At 15.9% G+C, this 24,481-nt stretch overlaps 6 protein-coding genes across 6 annotated transcripts; 3 read left to right on the top strand and 3 right to left on the bottom strand.

Annotated features, from left to right (window-relative positions):
* Positions 1-1,463: 1,463 nt before the first annotated feature.
* PF3D7_0936700 (lysophospholipase, putative) lies at positions 1,464-2,762 on the bottom strand (the record flags this gene model as incomplete). Its single annotated transcript, XM_001352195.1, has 1 exon — positions 1,464-2,762. The coding sequence occupies one exon, from the start codon at positions 2,760-2,762 to the stop codon at positions 1,464-1,466; it is 1,299 nt and encodes a 432-aa protein (XP_001352231.1).
* Positions 2,763-9,236: 6,474 nt separating this feature from the next.
* On the bottom strand, positions 9,237-10,255 carry PF3D7_0936600 (Plasmodium exported protein (PHISTc), unknown function; the record flags this gene model as incomplete). The annotated part of the gene is made up of 2 exons (XM_001352194.1): positions 9,237-9,941; positions 10,067-10,255. The coding sequence occupies 2 exons, from the start codon at positions 10,253-10,255 to the stop codon at positions 9,237-9,239; spliced, it is 894 nt and encodes a 297-aa protein (XP_001352230.1).
* A 2,081-nt stretch (positions 10,256-12,336) lies between these two features.
* On the top strand, positions 12,337-13,330 carry PF3D7_0936500 (virulence-associated protein 1; the record flags this gene model as incomplete). The annotated part of the gene is made up of 2 exons (XM_001352193.2): positions 12,337-12,426; positions 12,641-13,330. 2 exons carry the CDS (start codon positions 12,337-12,339, stop codon positions 13,328-13,330), a joined length of 780 nt encoding a protein of 259 aa, XP_001352229.2.
* Positions 13,331-15,523: 2,193 nt separating this feature from the next.
* Positions 15,524-16,401, bottom strand: PF3D7_0936400 (ring-exported protein 4; the record flags this gene model as incomplete). Its single annotated transcript, XM_001352192.1, has 2 exons — positions 15,524-16,094; positions 16,328-16,401. The coding sequence occupies 2 exons, from the start codon at positions 16,399-16,401 to the stop codon at positions 15,524-15,526; spliced, it is 645 nt and encodes a 214-aa protein (XP_001352228.1).
* A 2,801-nt stretch (positions 16,402-19,202) lies between these two features.
* PF3D7_0936300 (ring-exported protein 3) lies at positions 19,203-20,497 on the top strand (the record flags this gene model as incomplete). The annotated part of the gene is made up of 2 exons (XM_001352191.1): positions 19,203-19,279; positions 19,594-20,497. 2 exons carry the CDS (start codon positions 19,203-19,205, stop codon positions 20,495-20,497), a joined length of 981 nt encoding a protein of 326 aa, XP_001352227.1.
* Positions 20,498-23,075: 2,578 nt separating this feature from the next.
* On the top strand, positions 23,076-23,852 carry PF3D7_0936200 (Plasmodium exported protein (hyp11), unknown function; the record flags this gene model as incomplete). Its single annotated transcript, XM_001352190.1, has 2 exons — positions 23,076-23,149; positions 23,348-23,852. 2 exons carry the CDS (start codon positions 23,076-23,078, stop codon positions 23,850-23,852), a joined length of 579 nt encoding a protein of 192 aa, XP_001352226.1.
* Between the last annotated feature and the right edge of the window lie 629 nt (positions 23,853-24,481).

Here is a 24,481-nt window from a genome sequence, read left to right as displayed (position 1 = left end):
CAGATTCATTATTTTATTTTATCATTTTATTTTTACTATAAAAAAATAAATATATGTTCATTTGGTAAAATACATAAAAAAATAATATTTTATTTTTATTTATTAATAATTTATTATATTTTATATATTTTAGGGTGTTCTAATTTCTTTTAATAATAATAATACATTTATTTTTTTTTTTTTTTTTAATTTAAACTAATCTACAGGTATATAAATAATCATATTAATAAAAAAAAAAGAAATAATAATAATAATTTATTTTCCATTGCATCATATATATTTTTCGTAGCTTTATAAATGTATCCTTACATAATTTAATAATATTATTATATCAACTTATATATAAAAACAGTTCTTGAATATTATAGTTTTAATATATATATATATATATATATTAGTTATTTAACCACGTATTAAATTTATGTTAACACTTTTTTATTATATTTTTTTTTCATCTTATAACTTTATTATGATAAATAATAATATTTTATATCTCATGTGTATGATACATATATATATTTATATATGTATGTACGTATATGGCTTATTTTCCAAAAGTTCCATATTTTTCCCCAAATATTATATCATCTTAGTTTTTTTATTTTATTTTTTGCGCTTAGAATATAATAACATATATATAATTATATATATGTAATATGTAAAGAGAAAAAGAAAATGATAAAATTTCACTTTTTTATTGTTAATAATATATATTAAATAAAAAGATAGTGAAATATTAAAATTATAATAAAAATTATAACGAAAAAAAAAAATAGTAATAAAGAAAATGACAATAAAGAAAAAGGAATACTATATAAATAATTCATTTTGATAAAATTATTATATATATATATATATATATATAGAACAAATAAATAAATACTCATATATGCTACTCGTTTTTAAACCACATAATAATTTGTGTACCTTCACAATTTATTTTATTTAAATCATAAAATTATATTTGATATGAACTCAAAATTAAATTCCTTTTTCCTTTTTTTTTATGTCATAATTTTTCAAGTGATATATAAAAAAAAAGAATAAAAAGTTTATTCAGAAGTATTTTTTTTACTTAAATCAAAAAAAATATTAGCATATATATATATATATATGTATAGTTGTAATTCATATTAATATTTCAAAAAAGAAAAAAGACAAAAAAATTAAAATATATGAAAAAAAAAAAAAAAATTAAAATAATAAGTATATAAATATAAATAAATAAATAAATATATATATATATATATATATATTTGCACAATCAAAATCATATATACATATAAGCATTTTTAAATATACAATTTTATATATAAAAAAAAAATTAATAAAATAAAATAAATAAATAAACAACAAATGATAGTATATAATATTACTGTTTTATTATTTATTTATTTTATTTTATTTTTTTTTTGTAATTGTACTTTTTTAATACTTCTAATAAAAAAAATATTCTTTTAATTTTAAAGTACATATTTCTTATTTTCTTTTAAATTACCTAAATTATTTATCCAATTAATTACTTTCTGTAATACTTCTTCATTCCCAGGTTCCATAGTTAAAATATGGTCCATGTCATATAAAGTATGAACTTCTTTATTATCTGATTCTAAAGCTTCATAGAAATTAATTACACCGTTATAATAGCAAGCACAATCATCTACCGAATGTACAAAGAGTATAGGAATATCTTTTGGTATATATTTCAAGTCATTATTTAAATTTTTTATAGAATTTAAAATTTGTCGACCAAATTTAATCGTTATCCATTTATCATGTCTATAAGTATCATAATTAATAAGATCATTTACATATGGAAATTTCTGAAAATTAAAATTTTGTGGTAATCTAAATGTAGGACAGCAAGAAGATAATAATTTCGAAAAGGGTACAATAAAATATCTATATTTATATGAACAAGTAGATGCTAATTTCTCTATAGAAATCATCCCTGCTAAGGATATACATCCTTTTATATTATATTTTTTATAATCACATGTTTTTCCTAATATTTCTAAGGTTCTTAAAGCAATATTAACTCCTAATGATAACCCCATTAAATATATTGGTGGTTTCTCATTATCTTCATTATTAATATATGATGTATCTATATATGATGCACCCATATTTGATGAATCTATATTTGATGAATCTATATTTGATGAATCTATATTTGATGTACTCACATTTGATAAATCTATATATGATGCATCCATATTTGATAAATCTATATATGGTTCACCAATATATGATGCACCCATATATGATGCACCCATATTTGATTCATCAATATTTGATTCACCAATATTTGATTCATTTTTATATTCTAATGATATATCTTCATTAATTTTCTCAATATATTGAATAACATCATATATTAAATCATCAAAAAAATTGATATTTGCTCTTAAATTATTCCATCCATCAGATTTTCCATGACCTTGTAAATCTATACCATAAACTGAGAAACCATTCTCATTTAATTTCTCTATCCAACTATCTTTATATACATAATAATTATCTATATCTTTTAATATTACTTCATCATTACTAACCACTTCTACATTTTGTTTTAAAAATTGTAATCTGACATGAGCATTCAGACCATGTAATAACACAATAATACCCACAGCCTTCTTAACAGTCCATGAGTATGTTCTTAATAATAATCCATCCTTATTAAAAAATGAATCTAATCTTGGTGTACCATCAACCCTAGTCTCTGCTTCATTCGGTTCTTCCCATAAATCATTTGCAACCATTATTATAACTTATAACAAACATAGAAATATTAAAATAAAAATGAAAATACTTACATACATACATATATACATACATACATACATATATACATACATACACATGTATATATATATATATATATATATATATATATATATATAAGGTTTATAAAAATATATTTTTATAATATTATTCAAAATTATAATCAATTATAAATTTAAGATTTACTATGATCTCAAAAAAAAAAAGAAAAAAAAATTTATAAATTTCTATATATAATAACATACATATTACAAAAAATAATATAAAAAATGATTAAACCATTAAATAAATTATTTAATATATTTTTTCTTATTAAATCATAACATTATGTTTATATTTTTATGAAACATATAAATTAAATAAAAACCATATAAAATTTAATGAAAATATGAAAAAGTTACATTTACATAAACAAAATAAAAAAAAAAAAAAATTTAATATATATATATATATATATTTAATGGTTCAATCTATTGATTTATTTTATTAAAAAAAAATAAAATATTAAATATGAACACATTATTTATATATATATATATATATATAATATATTTTTGTTTTTTTAATTTTGCTTTAATTTATAAGCGTTCGTCTTCTATTATTATTTTATATTAACCATAATATGGATATAATGAATTCATTGAAATATTTTATCCTAAATGTATTATACATATAAATATTATTATTATATTTCATGTATCTAACATACATAAAAAAAAATTATAACATAATATCATCCTACTTCTTATAACCCAATATTATTAAATAAAAATTTTATACATAAAAATAGACTTCTATAAATTTAAAAGAATATAAAAAAAAAGAAAAAAAAATTATAAAAAGTCTATGAAGAATACAAAATATATATAGTTTTTTTTTTTTTTACAGTAATAAAATTTAATCAATGTTTTATTCCTATAATATATAATATATATTATATAATTAAATAATTAATATTCTTACATTAATGTAACAATAAGAAAAATATTAAAAAATAATATATTATCTTTGTTTTTTATTTTTTTTATATATATAAAAAGAACATTTAAAAATCTTTATATAAAAAAATACAAGTAAAATAGATAATAAGAATATATTACAGATTTAAAAAAAAAAAAAAAAAAAATATATATATATATATATATATTAATATATTTACATGCATTGGTTTTATACAGCATACAAAGCTTCTATCATATTGATATATAATTAATTATGCATATTTTTTTTATTTTAATAATATAATTTATTATTTTTTTATATTAATAGCTAATTAATATTTTTAAAAATATATATAATAATATGTATAAATTTACATATATTATATATTATATAAAAAAAAAAAAAAAAAAAAAAAATATAAAATTAAAATTTTTTATTTTTTTTATAGATTGTACAATAATTTTCATATAAATAATTATAAGACTTAAAATACAAAATATAATATATTCATTATATTCTTTCAATATTTACATAAAATACTATATAAATATAAATAATACAACACAAATATATAATAGAACAATTCTTAAAAAAATAAATTTCTATAATAAATAAAACAATGATAAAAAAAAATTAAAATAATAACAATATATGAAAATATATATATATATATATATATATATATAAGGAAAATAGGAATGCAGATATCTATTAACATAAAATATATTAAAAAATATAAATAAATAATTATAATAACATTTATAATATATATGTAAATATAAATAATTCTTTACCCTTTATACATGTAAAAAGAAGCAAAATATATTGAATTGTACATAAAAATAAAAATTATATATAATATATATATATATATATATATATATGTATGTATGTATACTCCCAGAATTTTTTAACATTTATATTTTTTTAATAATTTTCTTCATATATTATCGTAATAAAATATACTTTTACCTTCCTTATAAAAATATATTACAGAGTTTATAGATAAATATATGCTAATTCTATAAACTTTTAAGGATCTACAATAATCCCGTCGTCCTATCTATTATAAACAATATAAAATATATTGATAAAAAATGCAAAATGTAAAAAAAAACATAAAAAAAAAGACAACAAACAAAATTATAAACAATAAATTTAAATCATTCATTTTAATAAAGAATTTCTTTTCCCCCCGTATTTTTGAAAATATTTATTCTAAATTGAATATAAAATATGTTTATTTCTCTATTAAAAAATAATACATATATATATATTTATTTATTTATATAACATAATAGTAAAACAAATTAATTATTTAAACAAAGTATATTGGGTTGTATTATTTTTCATTTCTATTAATATATATATATATATATATATATATATATATATATACATATGTGTAAATTTATATATATTCCATATATAAACAATTTATCTCTTATAATAGAATAAAACATAAAAAAAAAAAAATAAAATAAGTAAACAATAACAATCATATTATATAGTTATAATTTTAATTCTTCTATTTATCAAAATACAAACATATCTTTTTAGAACACATATGTCTTCAAAGTAACCAATATAAAATATATATCCTGAGGAGAAATATAATCACTCAAAACATCTATTTATTAAATAAAAAACTGAAAACAAAATAAAGTTGATAGTCTTAAAAAAGGACAAGAAAAAAAAAAAAAAAAAAAAAAAGAAAAAGCAAAAGAAAACTCAACTATAAATAAATCCACATACAAGTAAAGTTTTATATTAATATAATAATTATTTTGTTAAGCCAACTTAAAAACATTTGAACATTTTTATATACACTATGTAATGCACAAAATATATTATTAGTCTATTATAAAATATAACCAATAAAACAATATTCATTAAGTATTTATATTTTCTATTAGTTATATTAAACAAAAGCGTTTTTTACTTTTCTTATAAAATCTACCTTATTCAAACTAACTATTTTTTATTATAAAATGATGAAACCGAAGCTTATTCAATTAATAAATTATATATATATATATATATATATATATATATATATATATATATATATTACAACCATTAATAATATTATTATATACCAATTCACCAATAAAAAGAAAAAAACAAACAAACCAAAATGTTGTAATATAAATATTATATTCGTTTTTAGTATATATTCATTATATATAACCATTCTATTTATCATATAATTAGTACATATAATATATCTTTTATTTTTTTATATATTAATAATTTTTAAAATCTGACATTATTATATAAAAGAACAATTATTATGTTATTATAATAAAATAAAGGAAAAATAACGTTTTCATTTTATTACAATTATTATGAAATGTCATCTAACTATATAATATATTTTATATTATAATTATATTAGTATAAAATTAATATGTTTTATTTAATTATATTTTATATAATATTATAACAAACAAATAATTATATATAATTCATGTTTAGATATAATTTATTTAGTAGTAAATATATCAAATTCTAAACATGCACAATAAACTTATAATATTAATTATTATTATAGTCTTCTAAAGAAACAAAATAAAAACTTTTCATTTATTTTTAAAGATATTTAATTTTTAGGTTGTTTCACATACATAAAATATAAATACATATTTTTATATTATATGAAATAACTTAGAAAAATAACAATCAAAAAAAAAAAAAAAAAAAAAAAAAACAATAATTGAATGTACATTATGAATATAAATATATATATATATATATATATATATATATATATATATATGTGTATATATATGTACATATATTGTATATATTATAAAAAAGAAACCTTCTATAAATATACAACCTTTTAGTTATATAGAAAATATATATTAACAAGAATAAATTCTAAAAATTACAGAGATTTTAAATTAAAATTATAATTATTACATTAAATGATTTATTTATGCATATATAATATATTTACTAAATATAATAATTAAAATATTATATATTGGATTATAAATTTAACTAACCTAAAAATATTTATATAATATATATATATATATATATATATATATTATAGAATATTAGTTTTTTTATTTTTGTTATATATAATAATTGTACAAAATTAAATATAACTTCATTATAGGTTTAATCTAGAATACATATAAAATATATTACTCTGAGAACTATAAATATATATACAGGGAAGGAATTCATTAAAAAGAAAAAAGAAAATAAAATTCATAAATATGAGATATGCATGCATATATATATACTCTTTGGAATAGATACGTTCATGACTATATAATAGTTATATTATAAAAACGTATATTATTCTTTTGTTTTTCTTTCTCTGTATTTTTTCATTCTTTTTACAATTATACGAATATTTACCTTAAGAAATTATTATAATATAATTTTTTTTTTTTTCGAATATATAATTATATGTACGTGCTTTCTGATAACAATCTTATACTACATTCATTCAAGGAAAAAATAATAAAATAAGGATTTATATACTCTTATAATATATAATTCGTTCTTGTCCTTTTAAAATATTTCTATTCTATAAGAAAAAATGTTATAACAGAAATATATATAAATATATATATATATATATATATATATATATATATAACACTTGTTTTTAATCATTATTAGTTTTTATATTATGACAGAATCATTGAAGGATAATACATTTTTGAATTAAATACATTTTCCTGTGAGATACGTACCCTTATTATAATTATTATTATATATGTTTATATATATATATATATATATATATATATATATATATATAATATTTTTAATATAATATTTATATATTGGATCTTTATATTTTTTTTCCATATTAGAATAAAAAATATATCTATGTAAATATGCTTATATTTTAAGATATCACAAATTTATTTATAATATAAATATCCTTTTCTTTATATATTCTAAATATAAATTGCATCTGCAAGACTAGAATGTTTTAAACATATACCACATTTTATTTATACTCATAATATTTTATCTTAGATAGAACAGGTTAATAAAAGAATATGATTAATATAATTATGTAAATACATATGTCCTTTCACAAGGTTATGATCTATAGAGAAAAATAATATAATACCATAAAATTTAGAACATTCGTATTTTTTAAAATATATAAATAAATAAAATTATATATATATATATATATATATATATATATATATATATATATACTGTATTTATAATTTTTTAAAATAGCCATTTCGTTATAACATAAATGAAATTTCAATATTAATAATTATATTTATTAAATATATAAAATCAAATAACTCAAACATAAATTTAATACATACAATAACAAAATATTTATAATATGCCTTAATAAGATGGTAACATAATATGATTGATAAAAAAAAAGACAAAATACAAAAGAAAAAAATAAATAAACAAATAAACAAATAAACAAACAAACTAACAAATAAACAAACAAACAAACAAATAAACAAACAAACAAACAAACAAACAAACAAATACACAGAATATAGATAGAATTTATGAATTTATTTCTTATATTCTACAATATATAATTTAAATCTCATAATATATATATATATATATATATATATATATATTATTGTGTGTATTCAAATTATTATTACTTTTATTTTTCCCATTATATCTATTTGATATAACAATTTTTATGCATGCGACTATAATATTTTTAAAAAAATATATTCTTATAAATATAAGAAGAAAAAGAAATAGGAGGATATAAATTATATGAATAGTACAAATCTTAATAATATAATACCCATATAAGGTCCCTATAAATAATATGAAGTTATACAATATATATAAATATTGATTATTTTCCCTTATTAGATAATATACCAGTATAAATTATTTTTATTTCTCATATTTTTTTTTTTTTTTTTTTTATATAATATTAACTTATAGAGGAGAACAAATGTGAAGAAACAAAGGATACAAAATGATATTATATAATTTACAAAATTTTTATTATTTAGAAATAAAAGTTAATTCACAAATTTATTGAACTTGAGTATTTGTTATACATCAGAACATATATACATATATATATATATATATTAATAAAATTATGTATATTAATGTATAACATTCAATAAATCTTGATCATTCTTATATAAGAATTATATCTAATGTCAAAAGTTACAGACAATACAGAACATACGTTCATTCAAATATATGATATATATATATATATTTTATAGATAAATGTAAACACGTATTTTATGACGAATTAAAATAAATAAAACAGAAAATATAATATAACATAATATATATATATATATATATATATATATATATATGTTTAGTACTATATACATATGAAGAACAAAATAGAGTAATTTGAATAAAAAAATAAAAATATATATATATATATATATGTTTAGTACTATATACATATGAAGAACAAAATAGAGTAATTTGAATAAAAAAATAAAAATATATATATATATATATATATTAATATATATATATTAATATATATATATGAAAAATTATTCCATATGTCTAGGTGTTAATTTGTCTATTAAATCTTTCCTTACAGTTTCTCTTAATTCATTTCTTAATTTGTTGAATTTATTTTTCGTGTCTTTAATAAAGTCTATAAAATCTGTACGCGTCAATATTTCTTTAGTAGTTAAGTCAAGGAAATTAATATTATTTTCATGTTCTATATATAAATGATAATTCGTTATGTCATAATAACAATTAAGCCATATATGTGTACATGATTCCATTGGTATATTATATTTATTAATTAATTCTTTATATAATAATCTTAAACCATACAACATATTATGCATCTTCAATTTCTCACTACCTCGGACTTGCATCCATATAGTAAGTACATCAAATTTATTTGGAATATCCAATAAAGAGTTTATAATCTCTTCAATTTTTTCATCACTCCACTGTTTTGTTAAATCATAATATTTATCATGTAAAGAAGTTAATCCTATACTTTTAAATATATCGTCTAATTCATCTTTAATATTAAATTCATTATATGAATTATAGAAATCTGTCAAATTATTACTGCTTAATACAGAATCCGTTTGAGATGATGAACTTTTTACATTCGTTTCATTTTCACCACTTCTCAAACAACCACTTTTGGAGTCTACTAATTCAGACAGCTTTCTTTTATGACCAATGGTACCTTCTACTACATTACAATTACCATTATATATATAAAAATTCTAAAAAAATTAAAGAAAAATAAATCAATCAATAAGAAAAAGTACATTATATAATATATATATATATATATATATTTTTATATTTATATTTATATATGTGTGTGTTTATTCACTCTTTATATTACCAATAAAAATATACATAACAGCCCCAAAAGGGATAATCTCGAACAAGAAGAAAAAAACACACTCAAACTTTTTTCCTTCCTAGTCTCTTTGTTAAAAGGACTAGATTTTCTACAACTAAATGAATCCTTATCCTCAGCACTAATTTTGGTCCTCTGGGAATATAAACTTGATTCAATCTGATCTTTCATTCTAAAAAATATAAAAATAAACATAAATATATACATATACATAAACATAAACATATATATGGTATATTTATTAATGTTATTTTATTATATTTCTTTTATTTTATATGAACAGAAAATAAAAAGAAGCAAAATTAAATAAATAAATAAATATATATATATATACATATATATATATACATATATATATATATATATATATTTTTTTTTTTTTTTTTTTTTTTCAAATATTATCCGAACTATATTATAAATTACTCTTTGGAATATTTTTAGTATAACTAGATAAATATTACATTAAAAAAATTAAATATATATACATAAATGTACAATATATATGTAAATTATAAAGATTCAACTTTATTTATTCTTGTCTTTTTTTATTAATATTATTTATTTTTTCTCGTTAATCCTTATTAGGGATCCTAACTATAAATTTTTTTTCTTTTTTCTTATTCCACTTGATATGTTCATGAATTTTATTATTTCAAAATAAAAGTATTAATACTATACCTTAGCGATTTTATAATTAATCTTTCTTATTTTTTAAAAATAGAATAATTCTTTATATATCAATTAAATGTTCAAATATTTGATGACAATATATATTTTCATTCCATATAGAAAATATATATAAATATATAAATATATAAATCTATATATATATATATATAATTATTTTACCTTTAAAGTTATAATTAAAAGCCAAAAAAAAAGAAAAAAAAAAATTATGGATTCTTCAAGTATCAAAAAATATAAATATTTTAATGTATTAAAATAGAGTAATATATATTTTATATTTATTTATGTAATTATATTTACACTTATAATTTTTCTTATAAAAAAAAAAAACAAATAATGAAATATAATAAATATTTCTTAAATTTTATACGTATAAAATAATATTATATTAATTTCATATTTTTAATTGAAAATCAATTGAAATTTTTAATTTCTATATTTGTTACAACTTTTCCAAAAAAAAAAAAAAAAAAAAAAAAATAAATAAATATTTTCTAAATTATTAAAAAAATATAATATAATAAAGTATTCCAATAAATCAATTTTAACAAAAATAATTAAAATATAAAATATATAATAAATATAAATAATTTTAAAAAAATACTTTATATTTTAATAAAATTTAATAATTTCCTATATTAAATACTGGTATTCCGCAAAAATATATATGCATATAAATATATGTACATACATTTATTTATATACTAGCTTCGTCATATATGCCATAAATTAGCGAATACATTTATAAATCATAAAAATAAGTACAGTATTACTTTTGAAATGAGGCTCTTTTTTTTTTTTTTTTTTTGTTGAATTCTCAAGGAAACCAAAAAAAAATATATATATATATATAAAATAAAATATAAATATACCTTTTTTAAATAATATAATTCATTTTTAAAAATGATAATTTTACTTATAAATAAAAGAAGTACATGTTAGTTCAAGTTATAGTACAAGGGTAATTCTATAAACAATTAAAATGATACCAATATTGAATATTATATATATATTATTTAAATAAAACAAATCAATATATCATATATATATATATATATATTTATAAAGAACAACCCATTAAGTAAATGATCTTCCACCACTTTTAAGTTATATATTAATAAAGATTCCAATAATAAAATATATTAACATCGGAATTATGAAAATTTCATAAAGACGTACTATAAAAATAAAATTAACTTTTTAATTATATACATAAAATGTAGAAAAAATATATATCCTTTTAAATGACCTTCGAAAAAGTTATTTAATATATATATATATATATATATATTAATAGTAATACTCATTAGAAAATAAATTATTACAAATATAATTTTCCAAATATTTTCCAAAATTAATTACAGCATAAATTTATATTAATTTTAACATTAATGTAAATATATATATATATATGTGCATTTTTTTTTTAATAATATATATTTAATAAATATATGAAATAAAAAAAAAAACATAATCTACAATTTCTACATTTCTACATTTATGCATTGATTATATAAACAACATCACAACTTATATAAAGAAGAGTCGATATAAAAAAAAATAAGATGCTTAATGGAAAACATTTAAGCAAAGTTTTCTTTTTTAAAATTAGTTTAATTCTCAAATTAATTTGGTTTCTTTATTTTCCCTATCCAGTAATAAACACAATAATAATAATAATAATACGTGTAAATGATAATTTATTTTTTTATATATACATTTAATGAATATGTGTCTTCTCCTTATATTTATTATACTACATTATGTATTTTAAATTCTTTACATTTTTACTATTATTCTTAATTTTCTTTATCTTGTTAATTTTTTATTTATATTATTATTTTATTTTTTTTATTTATACGCATAAAGAAATGTGAACTATTTCAAAATAAAAAACATATTAGATTTCTAACCCAGGGAAAGGTGGAAAAAGACTTCAACATAAGGCATGTAAAAATAGCACTAAAATCAAATAATATGGATCTTACAACATCACAAAAAAATATAGACAAAAAACAAATTGAATATAAAGATAAAGATAACATTAATGATAAGGAACAAATATATACTTCATATAATAATTCAGAATTTACCCCAGTATATGTTACACCTACAAAAAAAAAAAACACAAAAAAAAATTTCATAACCATAAAAAAAATTGATATATATTTTGAAAATTTAATATATAGTTTCTTAGAATCTATAAGTTATATTGAGGAACCTCCTGATTATGAATTATATAATAATGAAATAAATCAAAAAATGAAAGAATATCTATTTATTTTTGAACCTGTAGTTCTTGTTTTTATTTCTGTTTATTATTTGGCAGCAGAAGAATACATTATCTCTATAATAATATCTTTTATATGTTCGGTAATTCTCATATATATTTTAATAAAAATTAGGAAATATGATAAAGCACATAATAATTTTTTTACCGTTTCAAATATGTTAAAGGAGTTCATTCAACTTATTAAAAATATACCTAAAAATATATTAAATGTGGTATTGCATATACCCAAAAAATTTATAAGGATAATAAATTATTTCAAAACATAATAATTATATATTTATAATATTTTCAAAATATAAATTTTAACGAGAATACAAGCATAACCGTTTCCAATATTTCATTTATTTATTCATTTATTTATTCATTTATTTATTCATTCATTTATTCATTTATTTATTCATTCATTTATTCATTTATTTATTCATTCATTTATTCATTTATTTATTCATTCATTTATTCATTTATTTATTCATTTATTTTTATATTTTTTTCTTTTTTAATTAATCGTTTGATATATATATATATATATATATTATATTTATTGTCCATATGTTTTCTTTTAATTCCCCTATATGTTAAGTCACATTTGAATGATTTATCATCCTTCACATTAATTTTTACACATTCTTATTATTTTATTTGTGTATTTATTAATTATTATATCATAATTATATTTGTCTATTTCTTTCTAATACCTATTATCATCTTTTAAAATAAATATTAATTTGTTCTTATTTATCCATATTTTCATGCAGCAATTTTATATATGCTTTCATTCAGAATCTTCCTTTTTGTTTTTGTATCTAATATTATATCTATAACTTTGTAAATTAGCACAATATAATATTTTTCATTTCAAAAAAAAAAAAAAAAATAAAAATATTATGATTCTATCCTAAATATTTTATTACCAATTTAAATTTTTTTTTTTTTTTTTTTTTTTTTTTTTTTTTTATTTCTGTTAGACCTTGATATTTATTCATAAAAGGATCAATCCAAAATTTATGTTCCAATATATTTAATAAATTTTATTGTATTTTTTTATTTTAATATTTCATTTTACCAAGTTTTCTAAAATATAAATTAATATATATGTAGAGATAAATATATATATATATATATATATATATATAGTGTTATATCAAAACATTTCAACATAATTATTTTATAAGCATATATAAGTTATACTTTTATTCATATACATACTCATTTTTCATCAATTATTAATTCTACTATAGAAAGTAATAACAATAAAATGAATATAATTATAGCTGTAGAAAGTTTAACAGGAATATTTCCCTTTGAACAAAATCATACACATAAATTTTCATATGCTAAAGATAAATTTTTTTCCATTTATTATTATGATAGTTTGTATATATTTTATTAGGCACTAACTTATTATTATAAATATTTCGATTAATATATTTATTTATATTTATTTATATTTATATTTATATATAGATGTAATTATTCTTACAACCTTATATTCACAACTTAAAATACAAACATAAGTATTACATAATAACAACATTACAATATTAAACCTATCATGTATTTATTTAGAATTAAAATTGTGAAAAGGTTTAATCAAAACAACAATAGTACATAAAAAAACAAAACAACTGGTAAGAGAAATAAAATGAGATATATTTCACCATGTGAATACATTATTTACAACATTGTTAAATTTATTAGGAAGACCTTTTTTTTTCTTTTTTTTTTTTTTTCTTTATTAATAAAAATATCGGAGTTTTAACATTATCCTATATTATCATATGTTTATAATCTCAAAATATATAACAACCATTTAAATTATTCTTATAAAATGAATAATTCAAATGGAAAACAAATCATATTTACTTTGGTCATATGTCGTCATATTATTATATAATAATTTTCCAACATTCGTATTGTTATTTATTATTTATATATTATACACAACAAAATAATCTCTTAACAGCTATTTTTTTTATATAAAATTTTTGTATATTTACATAAAAAAATAATATATTTTTTTTGCTTTTTAATAAAAAAAAAAAAAAAAAAAAATAAGAATACAATGTTTATTTTACAAATAAATGTGTTATTTTAAAACTATATTTTATTAAGTTTTAAATATATTTTTATTTCCCTTATATTTCCAAAATTTGTGAAATATATATATTATAAATAAATAAATAAATATTTATAAAATCTAAAATAGACATATAATATAATATAATATAATATAATATAATAAATTAACCAAAAAAAAATAAAAAATAAAATATAAAATAAAATAAAACTATTACATATGAAAATTCCATTTCCAGGAAAAATATTATATTTTCTTCTTTATTATATGGAAATAAATATAAACATATATCTAAATATATATATATATATATATATATATATATATATATATATATTCTTATTATTTATTAGACTTTATAATTTATATAATAATAATCATATTACACATTCTGACTGTATTTATTTTTATAATATTCCATTTTAATTAAATATTCCCATGTTTGTAATTGGTAACTTTTCCATTCTTCATCACTTTTAATTTTTCCATTCTTTATTTTATTCCATTCATCTTGTTCATCATTATTCAAGGTGTCTATAGGTTCATTAATTCTTTTTTCTTTTAATTTATGTAAAAAATTCTTAAATTTCATTTTTTGCTCATTTATATATCCTCTACGAAGCTCATGTAACATATAAGCAACTAAGGCTCTTATTTCATAATTCTCTTGGTAATTTTCTAAATTTTTGTCATTTTCTAATAATTTTTCAAAACATTCAACAGTGACATCCATATAATCATCATGTTCATCTATCTCTAATTCATCCCATTCGTTTCTTAATTTATATTCCAACTTACTAAATTTAACGGGGTAAGATGGAATGTTTTTATTTATATTAATCTCACGTTCGTCATAATCTGTTCTCAGGTCTAAATTTAACTCGGACAAGTTTCTACCACATTTTGCAATTCTTCGCAAGCATGTGTTTCTATTATATAAAATAAAAATTAAACTATAAAAAAAAAAAATAATAATAAATAAATAAATAAATAAATAAATAAAATTTTAGATAATATATAAAAAAAAAGGGCATTGTCACATATGTCACAAATGATTATATATAAAATAATTCTAAAAAGTAATAAAAGAAATATATATATATTGATACATTTTTTATTTCCTCTTAAAATATATTAAAAACTATATTACAAAGTTTTTTTTTTATTTTTTATTTTTTTATTTTACCATATGAAATATAACATATGAATTATTTGTCCTATACAATGTTTATTATATGATATTATAAAAAAATTTCCCATTATTGTTTGTAAGAAAAACAAAAGAAAAATTTTCAAAAATTTTGAATTAAGGAAATTATATTTTATATAATATTAAAGAACCTCATCAAAATTTTTATAATTAAAAAAAAAAAAAAAAATATATATATATATATATATATATATATATATATATATATATTTAAATTTTATTTTATTCTCCAAAAAAAAAAAAAAAAAAAATTTTTTTTAATAATAAAAACAAGAATAATTATCTTTCCTACATATAAATATATTTTGTATTTAATACAAATTGTTATTTAAATTTTAATTTATATTTATTATTTTTTTATTTTATAAATATTTACATTCCATTTTTTATATAGACTATATATATATATATATATATATATATATATATGTAGTTCGTAAAAAGTAGGAAAATTATAAATTTATTTTAATAATTTTATTTTTCTATAATATATATTCTCTCGAATTGTTTTTATTAAAGTCTATAAAAATAACATAAAATAAAATAAGAAAAATTTAAATAACAAATAAATTAACATATATATTAACAAAAAAAAAGGACAAAAAAATAAATAAATAAAAAAAAAAAAAGAGCTTTTTCCAGGAATACAATATATTTTAAATAAAAATATAATATATATATATTATAATATATTCCTCTTCATTTTTTGAAAAAGATATAACAAAAATATACATACATGTATATATATATATATATATTTATAAAATTTACATTCATAAAATATATTTTTCTTTCTTTTTCGTCCTTTTTATTAATTTATATTTTTAAAAACTAAAATAAAACCAACAGAGAAAAAGGACATTATTTTTTTTAAATATATTCATTTTTTTAATATAATTTTTTTTTTTTCCCTTAACCTCTGTACATATAATTTTCTTTCCATTTGACAAAAAAGTACAGTTATTAAAAAAATAATAAATGATAAATAATAAATAATAAATAATCATATAAAAATAAAAGAAACATATAATATATCTCTATATGTAAATATTTATGTATTCATTAATTAACATAATATGCATATTGTTATATTTTTTTTTTTTTTATTTTAAATTTTTGAGAAAATGGAAAATTAATATATATAATATTTATATTACTTATAAAAATATTATATACTTTTCATACATTTTGGGGATATCCCATTTCATTCAATTTTTGGGACATCAAAAATAATATATCTATATATAATTAAATATCATATTAATAATGAGAAATTAAAAAATTTTTTTTTTAAACATTTATTATAATAAAAACCCTAATTCCCTTTACAATTTTGAAATTAAAAAAACTATATATATATATAATATATATATATATATATATATATATATATATATATATTTATATAATTTATATTTATATATTTTTAAAACTCTTTTTATTTAAACTTTAAACTTTCGAAGGAAATATTTTTGTTCAGGAGTACAGTTCAAGATGAAAATATTTACATATCGGTTATATAAAATAAAATACAAATTTGAGAACTATATTATTTTATTTACTTATTTTATGTTATTATTTTTTTTTTTTGGGGGGGGGATTTATATAAAATATAATATCTTACGCATACGAATCTTTATTTCTTTTTGTATAAAATAAAAATAGTTTTGATACATAATAAAAAAATACCATCCGTTTTATTTTTTTATTTTATTTTTTTATTTTATTTTATCATTTTATTTTTTTTTTTGAAATCAATTAGAAAAAAAAAAAAAAAAAAAAAAAAATTATAATTTATATATACATTATATATATTATGTATATGTACATATTATTTCCAAAATGTATCATTTAATATATTTTTTTTATAGTAAATAAAATACAAAAAGAAATATGTAGAATAAGTATTCTTAATTCATTTATTTTTATTATTAATAGATTATTCTCATTATGTTCTTATTTTATTTTTATTTTTTGTTTTATTATTATATTATATATATATATATTATTAAATTTTCTTATAAATATAAATTTTCAAGGATTTATATATATAAAATAAAAAAAAAAATCGTTTCTACATATTTTTAATTAACATAATATATATATATATATATATATATATAATACAAATCAGCATGAAGAAAAAATACTCATAATATATATTTCATAATATATTTCATAATATATTTCATAATACATTTCATAATATATTTCATAACATATTTAGTTTTTATATATAATAATATATATATTATATTTACATATAAATAATACAACATAATAATTAATACCAAATTTGTGTATTTATTTATTTATTTATATATTATTATAATATATATATAATATATTAGTATTTTTAATAATTTTATATAAACAACAACAAATTTTTTTTTTTTTTTTCTTTTTTAATTAAAATAATAACAAAAAAAAAAAAAAAAGGTAGAGAATAAAATTCTATTTCTAATTATTAATAATAATATCTCAAAATAATTTTAATACAAACGAGAACAAAATTGGTTTGTTTTCTTCTTATTTTTTCATTTTTATAACGTTTAAATTTAATTTTACTCTTTGTTTTTCTTCTGTTTATTTTTATTTTTTTTTTTTTAAAACCATTAAAATATTTTTCAGATTTATGCAACAATAATTTATATATAATATATGATATGTTTTATATATTTTATTTTTGTATTTTTTTTCTTCAAAGAGAAATACAATAAAACAAATATTATTATTTAATACAAAGTGGGCCCACATTTTGTTTTCCTTTTCTTTTTTATTTTTGTATTCTTTTTTTTTTTTTCCTAATTAAAAATTAAAAGAAATATTAAAAAAAAATCCATATAAAAAAATGCAAACCCGTAAATATAATAAGATGTTGTCAAAAGTTGAAACGAAACAATTTATATACATTCTTTTTTTCCTTTGGTAATAAAAAAAAAAAAAAAATAAAAAAAAAAAAAAATAATAATAATAATAATAATAAATATATAAATATATAAATATTATATGTAAATATAAATATAAATACATATATATAAATATATATATTTCAAAATAATTATGTACGAACATTCTTTTTAATTTCTCCAATAAATTTTAAATGAATGATTTATATTAGTGGAAAAAAAAAAAAGAAATAAAATATTCTTTGAGTTTTATGTCTCATATACCTGAAAAAATATATATATATATATTTATATATTTATATTTATATATTTATTTAATTTCTCTTTCTATAGCTTATATCTTAATACGTTCAACTATAAATATACCACCTCATACGAAGGGAGCAGTTTCAGGCAATTATCTGAACCAGTTGTAGAAGAACAGGATTTAAAAAAAACAAATGCAGAGTCATCACATATAGAAGCAACAACTTCACAAGCAACAACTTCACAAGCAACAACTTCACAAGCAACAACTTCACAAGCAACAACTTCACAAGCAACAACTTCACAAGCAACATCTTCACAAGAATCAGATGAACAAGGACTAACGGCACCATCATTAAATTTAGAAGAAACCCAATCAAACAAAGTACGTAATAAAATTTTTAACTTCCCTATACCATCCGCAGAAGGTACAGTATCAAAAGAATTTAAAAACCAACCAAAAACTGAATATGAAAAAAAATTATTTGAAGAATGGCAACACTTAAATATGTTTGAACATTCTAATTGGGTAAATATAACTGTACAAAGCTGTCAGGTTTTAGTACAAGGATTAACATCATTAGATGATTATGATGCTAAATTTAAAAGTTGGTCTGCTATGGTAGAACTATTAGGAGAATTCCGTATTACTTTATTTAACGAAAGTAATAATATGTTCGAAGCACTATTAAATGAATTAAGAGAAGCAAGAAAAGAAAATCCAAATGAAAACTTAACACCAGAAGAAGAAGAAAAATGGGATCTAATAAAACAAACTAAGCTAGAAAAAGATATTGAATGGAAAATTTATCAAATATTAACATGGAAATATTGGAATCTAAAAGAATTCCCAGGTGTTGATATACCTGATCCTAGTGTACCCTCTCTAGATTTTGATGCCACATACGATGTTCTTGGGGATATTCTTGAAGATGACGAAGATGAAGAAGATGATGAAGATACGGCTAAACCAAGTACAAGTTCTTCATAAAAAAAATTAAATAAATAAAAATATAAATAAATAAATTTCTTCATATAAATATTCAATTGTCATGATTAAAGAAATTACTCTTACAAAAAAAAAATAAAATAAAATAAAAAAAAAATGAAAAAAATATAGTTATAAAAACACATATTATATATATATAATATATAAAAGAAACATCCCTTTAATATATTCCAAAAAAAAAAAAAAAAAAATGTGACCGTCTTATAAATTGTTAAAAATTATGAAAATTTTGAAATATTATTAAAAAATATAAATTTTGTATAGTTTACTTTTGTTTTTGTTTTCTTTTTTTTGAAATTTGTATTATTTATTTTATTTATGCGTTCTCATATGTTATCATATTTCACAATCTATATTTTATTTTTAATATTAATTAAATAGGAAGAACAAAAAGTTACACATTTATATGATATAATTCAAATACATAGAATTTTTTCCCAATTTTAATATATATTCATGTTATGAAATTTTATAGAACTTGCTTCATATATTGTAAAATATATATAAAGCTACATATTATTTAATGGTAATGTCATACGTAACAATATATTTATATACATATATATATATATATATATATATATATATATATATATATATATATATACATATGAACGTATATTCATTTTATCTGCTCAATTTCGTTGTTTACATAATTAAAATATTCATATATTTTTTTTCTTCCCTTTTTAATATTTGATATATTTATTTTAAATGTCGTTATTTATTTCATTTTAAATATGCATAAATAAAATTTTGTCATTTCGATATTTAAAACTTTAATAAAATCTTAAAATGAAAAAAAATAAACAATATAAAATACATACGTATTATAAATATATATATATATATATATATATATATATAGAACAAAACAAATAAAATATATAGTTGAAATATTAAAAATGTAGAATAAATTATCTCATTGTAAAAATAAATTTATCTCTTAGTAACGATATATTTTATTAAAATATTTGAAAATATATTTATAAATAACTGTATATTTTAATTTAAATAAATAAATGTTAATATAAATAAATATATATATATATATATATATATATATTCATATTTATATTATTTTAAAGAAAGATTTCTTTTCCACAGAATTCCCGCATATATATAATAAAATATTATATATACATATATATTTATATATAATATATATATTATATCATTACTATTAATTCCATATTCTCTTAAGCTTTTAAACTGCTTATAATCTAGGAATATATATATATATATTTCTTTAACATGGCTCAAATTCCTCAATATATTAATTTTGCATGTATATAATAATTTTATTAATATATAGAAGAAAATCATAATAATATTAATTGTAGATATAATAATTCTTTTTCCGGCTTATATATATGTGAAATTAAATATATATATATATTCTTACTGTGCATAAAATTTTGAATTATTTGCGGATAATATATATTACTCTGAGGAAAATATATATATATATATATATATACAAAAATATTAAAAAAAAATAAAGGAAAAAAATTTACACAACGTTTTCATAATATATAAAAAAAAAATAGTTTATTTTAATTTTATTTTTTTTTTTATTATATCGTTGCTAAAACAATGGAATAAATTAAAATTAAGCATATTAACAAAAAAAAGAAAAAAATATATATTAAATAAAATAAGAGATAATTCATTTGTATTTCTAAAATCTATATTATTATATAATATTATGCAAAAAAAAATTATAAGTTCAATTTTCTTATACATAATATTTAAATAATTATATTATTATATTTTTATATGGAACATAAATTCATGATGATTATATAATAGAAAAATAAATTTATATAAAATAATAATAGGCACACATATATATATATATATATATATATATTTATTAATTTATACTTTCATTTTTTTTTCTTTTTTATTATTCACATAATATAATATTAACTATATCAATATATTTTACTTATTTGTTTTTGTTATTTCTATTTGTTTTAGATGTGTGGAATAATTTTTCCATAAATTTGTGAAAAGATTATATTAATTTAATTAATATTTTATATAATATATATATATATATATATATATATATATATATATATATATATTAATTTTACATATATATTTTTTTTCTTTGTGTATATTTCTCTAAATGAAAAAAAAAAAATAATTATATAATAAGATTTGTTGTTCCTTTTTTACAAATTCTATATATATATATATATATATATATTTCCAAGATTTATAATTAAGAATATATAGCATTTTTGTTGTATTTTCATTTTCTACCATAAAAAAAAAAAAAGTAATTAATTATAAATATATATATATAAATATATAAATATATATATATATACATATATACCTAATGTATATTTTTTATTTTATTTTGTTATTGTATTTGTTTATATATATATTTATTTATTATAATAAAATTTTAATTTACCCTATTAATATATTTAATATATTAAAAAGTGATACTACTTTTAAAAATAATACATCACTTAAATATACAAAAAATAAAATTTCCGCTTTTCCAGTCTTTTTATCAAATCTACAATACAATAGTAAAAATATGTTAACTGTTATTTTAAAAATATTAGTTGTGTCTCTTTTAATATGGAAATTGAGTTATTCCAACGATACCAGGTATATTTACATGGAAATATTAAATGTAGGATTTTAATATGACACATATTATGAAGACTTATCATTTTTTTTTTTTTTTTTATATCCCCTTCCCCAAAAAATATATAGAAATATATATATATATATATATATTTATTTATTTATATACATATTCTATTAATATCTTTTTTATATATTTTCATTTCTTCTGGTGTGTAGGCAACTTGACAGCTTTTCTTCCATACAAAAAAATTTTTTATCCTATGATATGCTTATCATAAGAAATGAGAGAATTTTATCTGAACAACATGACGAGAATGATTGGAGAAATGAATTTTCTGTCGTTATTAATCTTAAAAATATTCCAGAAGAACAACAATTAGGAGAACAACAAGAACCAGAATATATTTATGAATTGAACGATTTATGTAAAAGGGCATCGGAATATTGGAAAAATGCCATAAGCGATATGGAAGAAGAATATAAAGAACTTACAAAATATATGGATCAAAATTGGACTAAGGATATGTGGAATCGTGAATGGGTAAAATATTTAAGAAGAGTTTATGGGCATATATTATCGGATATAAATGATCCTAGTCTTACATTAGTTGATAAAGAATATATTGTAAATATATGGATAACTTGGACCAGGAAGGATTTCAGATTTTTCTTAGAATATACTAAGGAATCATGGGAAGACCAAGATGAGATACCTAATTAAATATTTTATACCAAAAAATAAAAAATAAAAAATAAAATGATATATATATATATATATATATTATATATTTATTTATTTTTTTGAATATTGATATAGTGATGAAGTTATAAGAATTTACAATTAATCAACAAAAATTATATATATAAAGTATAATTAAAGGATAAATTATATATTTATATATTTCAAATATAATTAAATAATAATTTATAAATATATATATATATATATATATATATATATATATATGTGTGTGTTCATATTTTGAACAGAAACTACAAAACAATGGCGTTTTTTCTAGAAAAAAACAACTCATTTTTCTATATATTTATGTGCATGAATATATATATAATATATATATATATATATGTGTCCTTGTTTTTTCATATTCTTCATTTTTTTTTCTATATATTTTTTTCTTTTTTCCATAAAAACTAAAAATACCATATTCAGAAATACATATCATTTTACATTTCATTTCCATAAATATATAATTTTATATGTGTTTGGTAGAATTACTCAAATGAATAATTAAAATCAAAAGTTTACAATTTTATATAATACTAATATAACATACAATATGCAACTACAAAATATTATTGGTCATATTAAAAAAAAAAAAGAAGAAATAC

Source organism: Plasmodium falciparum, assembly GCF_000002765.6.
Source record: "Plasmodium falciparum 3D7 genome assembly, chromosome: 9".
Taxonomy (NCBI): domain Eukaryota; phylum Apicomplexa; class Aconoidasida; order Haemosporida; family Plasmodiidae; genus Plasmodium; species Plasmodium falciparum.
The sequence above is the reverse complement of the archived record's forward strand: the minus strand, read 5'-3'. Positions and strand labels throughout refer to the sequence as shown.